Source organism: Zeus faber, assembly GCF_960531495.2.
Source record: "Zeus faber genome assembly, chromosome: 17".
Classification (NCBI taxonomy): domain Eukaryota; kingdom Metazoa; phylum Chordata; class Actinopteri; order Zeiformes; family Zeidae; genus Zeus; species Zeus faber.
The window spans coordinates 24,308,902-24,318,540 of NC_137204.1; the positions used below are offsets into that span (position 1 = coordinate 24,308,902).

The 9,639-nt window shown below is 51.0% G+C and overlaps 1 protein-coding gene across 1 annotated transcript in view; it reads right to left on the reverse strand.

The window, feature by feature from the left end:
• LOC307243157 (ephrin-A5b-like) overlaps positions 1-5,571 on the reverse strand; it is a gene marked incomplete at both ends in the record, with an annotated part of 68,589 nt that extends 63,018 nt beyond the window's left edge. Inside the window, one exon of the mRNA XM_080017818.1 lies at positions 5,447-5,571. Coding sequence (XP_079873944.1) covers positions 5,447-5,571 — 125 coding nt within the window. The remainder of the gene's footprint in view (positions 1-5,446) is intronic.
• Positions 5,572-9,639: the final 4,068 nt, after the last annotated feature.

Below are 9,639 nucleotides of genomic sequence, written 5' to 3' on the forward strand. Positions count from 1 at the left end.
CGAACCAACTTTGTCGGTTTGTCGTTATTTGCCGGGGACAGACATGTACACCAAAACAACTGCATAAAGACGGCCGTCACCCGAAAAAAACAAACAAACAAACGAAAAAAACCTTTTGTGGAAAAACCGCCGCCTAGAAGTTCCTGTCAGTCAAGGCCCTGAAGCAACAGCAGCGGCGGCAGCGGCAGCCCCAGCAGCAGCCGCCGCCGCCGCCGCCGTCGCAGTTGCAGCAGCCGCAGCCGCAGCAGCCGCAGCCGATGCCGCAGCAACAGTTGCTGCAATGGCCGCAGCAGCCACCGCCACCACCTCGGGCTGCAACTGCACCACCCGCCGCCGCCGCCACCACCGCCGCAGCCGCCGCAGCCGCAGCAGCCACCGCTGCCGCAGCAGCCACCGCTGCCGCAGCAGCCACCGCCACCACCTTGGGCTGCAGCCACAGCTGCAGCCACCGCAACAGCCGAAACAGCCGCCGCAGCAGCCGCCGCAGCAGCCGCCGCAGCAGCCGCAGCAGCCGCAGCAGCAACCCTTTGGCCCCAGCCGCAGCCACCGCCGCCGCCACCGCAGCCGCCGCAGCCGCCGCAGCCGCCGCCACCTCGGGCCCCCAGGTTCATTCATTTCGGCAGGGGGCCGTGAGGTGACCGGGGCACCTGGGCTCTACGGGGAAGGGTCGTAGAGGGACCCGGGAGGACCGTCCCCCTTTCCTTGCACGGAGAGCCAAAAAAAAAAAAGTATAAAAAACCTTCACGACCGTCAGGGGGGGAGCCTCAGGCTCCGGGAGCGCGCCCGAAAAAAAGTGAAAATGCGGCGGAGAAATATTTAGAGAGGAGGACGCGTTCCAAAGTGGATATTATGGGATGCCTCCGTCACAGGGAGCGCCCTTGCCCTCTCTGGCCCCCCCGGAAGTCCCCATCACCCCTCGTGAGGGTGGGGTCCCCACCCCTCTCCCTCACGATCCTCTCCCTCCCCCCCGGCCCTTCCACCCCCCTTCCACCTCCTCCAAACGCATTCATGCTCCTCGGAGCCGGCGCCTCATTCAGGTCCCTCTCCAACACTCCCCTCTCCTCCTTCTTTCTGTCTGTCTCTAAGAGGCCGAGCGAGGCGGGAACAATGGCGGCCTTTCAGGCGTTGCCGGGCCGGGGGTTGGGAGAGGCCTGCGGTCCTGAGACCCGGTCAATATTTGGACGCGGACGCTTTTTGTGTCCGTTACACCCCCCCCCCCCCTTTCTTCGAATGCAAGCGGAACCGAGCAGCGGGGAGCCGGGGGGGGGGGGGAGGGAAAATGAGGGTAAACACCAGGAACCATGCAAACGGAGCCGCAAACACAATGTCGCCGGGGGAAACCCACACCACGTCAGCGCGCCGCAAAGTGAAAAAATGGCGGCATTGTTTCTTTAAGTGGAGATTAAAAAGCGAGCGGCGCGGAGGAAAGCAAACAGCGGCGGGCGCTGGAGACAGCTACCCGGAGGCGGGCGGCGCCCGGGTGTCAAGGGGAGGTCGCGAGGTGGAGATGGGGGGGGCCCCGCCGGGCCCGTGGCCACTTGGGCGGGGGAGCGCGGCGGCTGTCAAACGACCGCCTTTCGGGGGGGGGGGGGGGGGGGGGGGGGGGGGGGGGGGAGAGAGAATCTGGCAAACTTTTTAAAAAACTTGTAAAACAAAACGGGGAACTTGAAGATCTTTGATTGCGCAGGACGAGGGGGGGGGGGTGTACGCTGCATCTGTTGTGGAAATTGGGAACGGCTTTGGGTGGGCATTATCGGGGCTTAGAGGAAACCCCTGGGTGACGGCGCTCTCGCAGAACGCCGGAATCCGTCTCCTCTCCCCAGCTGTCGGGGTCGTTAGTCCCCACCCAATGAGCTTCTTTGATGACGAGGGGGTATCGGTTTCCATGGCGTCGGAGACGCAAACAGCTCGGAGAGATTAGGGACGGAACCCGGGGGGCCACCCCCCCCGGCCCGCCGCTGATCCCGCCTATCGGCAACAAATAAACACCTTGGGCCCCGGCCCCGTGTGGGCCCCGTACGGGCCCGGGTGGGTTTTAATGAAGCCGCTAAATGGAGGCTGAGCAGTGGGGGATTCCGCTAACAGCGCCTTGTTAGTGCGGCGGCGGCGGCGACACCACTCGCAGACTCTATATTCCATCATGTTGTTAACGACACCGACAGCGAGAACGAGGAGGAACATCTGCGACCGACGCCTCCCGCGCGTCCGCAGGCCTCCCGCACATTTTCCGTGAGGAGCCTCTCTCTCCCTCGTTTCGCAGCCCCGGCCCCGGAGCGGTGGCCCCGGGGTTCCCGGTGCCTCTGCCATGGGAGGAACGGCGGGAGATCAAGTTTTGGAACGCGTTTCGAGCGGCGTCAAAACTGCGCCGGACCTGGAAACCATCAAATTTCGGATCTCGCCGATGTTTAGACAATGTTTTTTTTTTTTTTTTTTTCCCTGCCGCCCTCCACCGATGTTCGCCCGCCGTCACCGAAACGGCACTTTGGTCTCACAGCTGCTTCATCCCGCTATGTCTGTTCCCTTGCAACATCAATGTGGCGTGTTTATTAATAGAGAGCGGGTTTTTGTGCCAAAGTAATCGTAAGCGAAATCGTATTAACTGTGCCTCTGTAGTTGCATTAGTCCCAAAAAGGGCTTTCAAATCAAGTGGCTTCATTCCCTTTTCATTAATAAGCTTCATGACGACTGCAGCGACTCCACGTCACTTTAAAGACACTTTCAACTGTGGATGCGGCGCAACCTTCCTCTGAGATAAGCTCGGCTTCAAGTCCCAGCAAATCAACAAATCAAAGCAGTGAATGAGTGAATTTGCCAGATTTTCTTGTTGTTTCGTTTAGTGTCGTATTTTTTATCCTTTTTTTTTTTTGGAGTGGGCGCGTAACATGCATGAGATGGATAGAAATAGAATAGAAAAAAAAAAAAACCAAAAACATCTCTGCTTTTTTGACTATTCACGACCCTTTCTAAAAAAAAAAAAAAGAAGAGGGCCAAGTCGGGGGCGGGGGAGGGGGATTTTGTGAATGGCAGGGTGCGGAGCGCTGCTGTCGGGGCCATTTTCTCTACTTTCGCCCGAGACGCAGCGGAGGACGAAGGAAGAAGAGGTGGAGGGGGAGGAGGAGGAGGAGGTGGTGAGGGGTAAAGCTCATCTGGAAGTTGGGACTACGCCACAGCGGGGCCCGGGCTCTGAATGCTGAGTATGGTTATATTAACCAGCAGGGGCGCGTAGCCTAGGGTCCGGTGCGGAATACTGCGAGGTTCCACCGTGGCTCAGGGGCCTCGGCCTGAGCGCGGCGCTAATGTTGCATTGCGGCCCAGGGTTTAGATTGGAGTCATGAATGAGAAAGGGAGACAGTCATTTTAGAGTTACTCATTTATCTAGCCCGGGAGCCCCCATTCTAATGAAACAAAGTCCTTGCGGGGTGCCTCGCCCGGCCCTTCGCCGGGGCCCCAACCGCCCGCAGCACTGCCCCGGTTTTGACCCTGGTGACGGTCCCCTCTGTGCCGCTCACCGATACTTAACCCGCGGCCTGCCTGGTTACCAAAGAGTGTGTGACCTCAGCATGTGTGCGTCTCTCCCAGCAGCCGCAGCACCACGCTGGGCCTTGGCCGCGGCTGAAACACCCCTGCGTACCCCGCATTGTCCGCCCCAGCGTGGGCCCGGGGAGGTGGAGGTCGCAGAGACACATGTATATGGCGCCGGGGGCGGGGCGGGCGGGGGGAGAGGACATGACCGGGAAACCAAGTTCTCGGGGAGTGGGAACCTTCAAAGGCAGTGAAAGCCTTCAGGTACACCGTGACCGGATCAGAGATGCTATCACACTTTGGTTTTTATTGGGGACAGACAGCCGTCTCGCTGCCTTTGATGCGCCCCCCCCCCCTCCCCTTTCGCCCCCTCCCAAAAAAAGCATTTGCATTCGCATGTTAATATCTTGCCTGTTACTGCCTCCCTGCGTGCCCTTTGCCTCGGGGTTACCCCTATTAAGACAAAACACATTGCTGCCTGCGTGGGCTACCGGCAATAAAAAAGCTCAACAAACCTGTTTCTTATCCCTGAGTCAATACGACCTTAATGACTGCTATTGACTCACGCCGAAACCCTAGCCTCCGCCACATACACCAATACTGAGGATCAAACCGCCACCTAGCCGCACGGTTCTTCCACCGGAGCAGGACAGCGCACTCATGGTGCCAGTATTTAGCAGAGGGAGGGAGAGAGAGAGAGAGAGCGACAGAGACAGAGAGAGTCATTCGGTGCGAGGTCGTGAGTCACAGGGATGGTAATCAAACTGGGATGGTTCACTGTGAGAAAATGCAGCATCAGGCTTCCTTTTTGTTTTGGGGTTTTTTTTGTCCCCCCCCCCCCCCCAGTTGTGATAAGCTGGAATACAATGAGCACCACACAACACCATCAACGCACAAGTCCGAAGACTATCCGAATGTCATTCAAGATCGACCTTAAATAGAAACTATGGTAAACTGCTTGTAGTGCATGGGGGGAGGGAGGGGGATACACGTATACCATCACTCCAGATCCACAGCAATACACCACCTCAGCATTATTTTCGGCGGAACAGACTGAGCTCAGCCTCAACGCATACACCCGCAGAGAGGACCTCTTTTACTTTTCACACAGGGGCTGACAACGGGCTTTACAAAACAAGTTTGGCAAAATGCAGGATTACTACTATGGGTTATTTTGTAGGTTTGTGGTTCCGGCGCCTCTCCATACGTCAATCGATCAGTTAGATCGGTGGTTCTCAACCATTTTTCCCCGTATCAAGGACCATCCGTACTGATACGCATTAGGGCCACGGGCCCCGTTCGGTGGTAACATTTTTATCTCTGAGTCGCTCCAATCTGAGATGACTTCTGCTGTTAGACACGAAAACTTCCCGACCTGGCGGTACCTGCTCTGGTTGGGGAGATGACGGTGAAACGAGGCTCACAACGGTCATTGTCATGCATTCTCTAAAGTATTGTTGATGGAATAAAAGCGCGGTTTGACTATTCATCATTCGGCTGCATGGGGACCCCTTGGAACCCCTTAAAAGGACCCCTGCTGCCGAGGGTCCCCGGACCCCAGGTTGAGAAGCACTGAATTAGGCAAATACCTATTGGATCATTAACCTTATTTTGTTGATTTATGTATTAGTGGGGTTGTTTTTAACTGATCATCATTTTGCTGGGGAACCCCTGGAACCTCTCAAAGGACCCCTGCTGCAGAGGGTCCCCGGAGCCCAGGTTGAGAAGCACTGAATTAGGCAAACACCTATTGGATCATTAACCTTGTATATATTTTGTGGTTTTTAACTGCATGTCTGTGACGGTTCGGTGGACACTTGACTTGTCAAGCGTGACGTTCAAGCTCCGGACGGACGCAGCGGAGAAGACCGGGGCGGCGGGGCCGCGTGCGCGCGTCAAGCGGCGGCCGAAGAGCGGCACTCACCTGGGGTTGGTCCGGTTCCAGAAGACCGCGTATCGGTCGGACACCACCTTGGACGCCGGGTCCTGGCCGTGCACGCAGGTCCAAATGACGAGGAGGAGCAGGAGGATCATCTCCACCTGCGGCATACTTGCAAAGTGGACCGAGGAGCAAAAATATAAAAATAAAAAATAAGAATAAGCAAAAATTGCAAAAGAGCAGAAAGTCCGTTCCTTGGTTGGGTTCTGTGTGATGGAGCCGAAGGTGTAAAATGTTGTTTTTTAAAGAAGCTCCACAGTTATGCCTCAGTCCATCATAAGATCGAGTCTTCTTCTCAAGTCTTCTCTTGTTACCGGATTGTGGAGTGGAGCGCGGTCCTTTTCCTGGGGTTTCGGCTCTAGATTCTGATCCGGACGTCTTCGGTCCAATGCAAAATAATAATAATAATAATAATAATATTAATGATGACGATAGTAGTGGTATTGAAAAGGAGCGATAAGCCACAGCAATCAACAGCCCGGAGAGAAGGTGACGCCGTGCCGGAGAGTCTTTCCCGGCGTCAAGCCTCTATTCCGTGCGCACTTTCTTCAAAAACTCGCAAATGAATCCCCCCCCCCCAAAAAACGAGAGACCGTGGAATAAACGCCCGTGACGGCGGAGGAGGGAAAACAAAAACAAACACAAAAATAACAAAGAAACCAAACGAACCCCCTAAAAAAAGGACAGAGAGAGAGAGAGGGAGAGAGAGAGAGTGGCTCCGTGGCTCCGCGGACCGAGGCGGCAGCGCGGAGCTGGAGCCGCGGCTGTGTGCGCGTCCCGGGCGTCCGTGCGCGGCTCCCCGCAAAAATAAAATAACGATTAAAGAAAATAACAATAATAATAATAATAATAATAATAATAATAATAAAAATTTAGAAAAAAAGAAGCCTTTCTCTCGTGGGGATCCGGACGTGGACCCGGCTCTTTCTGGAGGGGGGTTAAAAAAAAACCCTGGAAACCGGTTCTGCCGCGGACCTGGACCCGGTTCCGCACAACCTGTTATGTCACCGGTGACGGAGCGACAGCGCGAGGAGACCGACCCACGCACCCACCCACGCACGCGTGCACGGCGGCGGGATCGCGTCAAAAGTGCGTGTTTTCAGTCCACAGGAGCGAACCGAGAGTGCGCTGGTGCTCCCGCGGCCATGCTCTGTCCCCCCCACCACCACCTCCACCACCTCCACCCCCCTTCCCCCCTCCCACTGTGCGGGTGCGGGTACGGTTTCATGGCCGCGCGCACGGAGCCTGATTGGTCTGGATTTTGAGTGACGGGCGTTCCGCTCCCAAAAACAACATCCCTCCCCCCGGGGGGTGAGGATGAGGGGTGCGGGGGGCGTGTATGTGTGTGTGTATATATATATATATATATATATATATGTATATATATGTATATGTATATATATATACGCTTCCTCCAGCAGAAGGTCGTTCATTTCTTGAGGTGGATGCTGCTTGGGGTTCTGAGGTGCTCTGCGAAAAAGAATATCTATAAACGTAGACAAATTTTATATATATATAATTTGTCTTTTCATATACAATATGTATACAGGAAAACCTACAGATTCATAATAGTAATATATATATATATATATATATATATATATATATATATATATATTTATGCATATATACTTATGCATTAATTAGACATTAAAATAGTATATATTGACTTATGATCTTTCTGTCTATATGTCTGTCTATCTATCTGTCTGTCTGTCTGTCTGTCTATCTATCCATCTATCTATCTATCTATCTATCTATCTATGGGTATAGGCTATATAAACCTGCTTACTGCATATAGTGTTTATATGATTAGATCCTGAACCAATCAATAAATTAATATATATGTATATATTTAGATAGATAGATAGATAGATAGATCGATAGATAGATAGATAGATAGATAGATAGATAGATAGATAGATAGATAGATAGATAGATAGATAGATAGATAGATAGATAGATAGATAGATAGATAGATAGATAGATAGATAGATAGATAGAGGGTGGATCTAGGCTACATCAAGCTTTCTCACTCTTCTACTCTACTTTTTAAATGGGGCTAAAGCGTCACTTCTTACATCTGTTAGATGAACAAAAACATTTATTGATGATCATACATCATGATCATAGCTATATATATATATATATAAATATATATATACACTGTATAAACCTGCTCTATCTGTCTTCTACACTAACCAGAAACACAGTGAGACTTTTCAGCTGGAGCCAAAGTGTCACATATTTCATCCCCTGGACCACAGAAATGATGTATTGATCGATAGATTGACTGATTGCTGTGCTTCACTAGTCCCAGGAGGAAACTCTTCTTGCAGAATGAAACATCCAGCGCAAATTAAGGAAGAAAAACGCGCTCTGCACGTACCGATATGGGGATGGCACGACAACAAAGGACGCGTCAGAGACAGACCATTAAAAAACGGTGGAATTCGGGATAAACTCTCGTGATTCAGAAATACACGAAGTGTTTTCAGATCAGACGGTTTAAAAAAAAAAAAACCCATTTCAGGTCATAACTCGCTTTTCGAACTCTTCTCTCTTGATGTTCTTCCAAGGCTTTTACTGTTTATTGTTAAAAGCAGAAAAACTGGATGGAAGTACAGTTATTGCTGATATTGAATTCTCATACATAGGGTTATTACAACAGCATTGTCGAAAAAATACAAGTATAGATAGTGTAACAGTATAAGTATACATAGTATATAAAATAAGTATTTTTAGTATACTTGGTATACAAAAAAGAATACAAAGTACATAGTAATAAAAATAGCACACAATATTTTATAAAATGGAACAATCCAGAGTCGTAAAATAATATATATATAAATAGTATTTAAAAAAATATAAATACATAGTAGCACAATACGATTTATACATAGCAATAAAATAATATAAATAAATAGCAGAAAATAATATAAATACATAGGAGCAAAATTATATAAATACAGTTTAAAAATAGTAAAACAATTAGAATTAAACATTTGTAATAAAAAAAATTTATAACATTAAAAATATTACAAAAACAAGAAGCATGCAAAAGTATAAATGCAAAACAAGTGAGTAAAGAGAACATACTGTATATACAACCTGAGGCAGAACGAAGGCATTGGGGTAGAATTACACGCTAGGAAACACATATTTACCTCCAACATTGTTGATTCGGAACCGCGGGGGGGGGGGGGGTTTAAGGTGAAAAGTCAAAAACAAAACGAAGCCTCATGTTTCACGACATACCCACATTATTTTAACCCCTGTGCGTTCGTGTTTTTGGTCCCTGCTAATTACGGATTTTGCAGATGACTGCGAGTACCCCCCCCCCCCCCCCCAACTCTGTTCCTTTGCAGAATATCTGCTGCTCTAAGGGAACCGCGTGGGTGGAAATCAACCTATCGCGGGTTTCCCTCGCTCGTGGACCCCTTTCCTTCTCAGCGCAGGGTCCGAGGCTCCACGCACGCACGCACACACACACACACACACACACACACACACACACCCACACACACACCCACACACACACACACGGACGCACGCACGCAAAACCCTGCGCCGCTCAGTGGACGCGGGGGGAAGCGATCTGTACGGAGGCCCCGATGTGAAGTGCGTTGCGTCCACTTACTCAGATTCTCTGAATGTTGCCGGGAAGGACGAGGCCAAGAACAAGAAAACAGGAGCACAGAACGCTGAAGGCACACCCGAGAGACGGGCGTGGAACTCCAGCTCGACCGTAAAACACACCAAACACCCACGAAACGCGTCGCAATGTCGTGCAATGCAACAGAAAAAGGGATCGACGGTTCCCACCGCTGACCTCATCGTGTGTGAATACCACACGGATACTAATGCATTCTAGAGATTCACCCTAAAAAAAAGTGCAGGGGGGGGAGACAGGTACCCTCGACATCAAGTACTGCGTCTTTACGGGTACAATGGGGCGTCACAGGCCTCGGTACTTGTTTTGTAATGTTGTACCTCTGGGGGTGAATGTGCACCCCACTGGTGGAGAAAAGGTACGAATGTGGTGTAAATGTACTTTATTATGGAAGAGTGTAGGTCTGGGAGTTAAACCAACACCCGTCATTACAACAGAACCACTCTGTGGGGGGTCAACGCAGGCTCATGAAGTACATGAAAAACTACAAGCAGGCAGCTCAAAA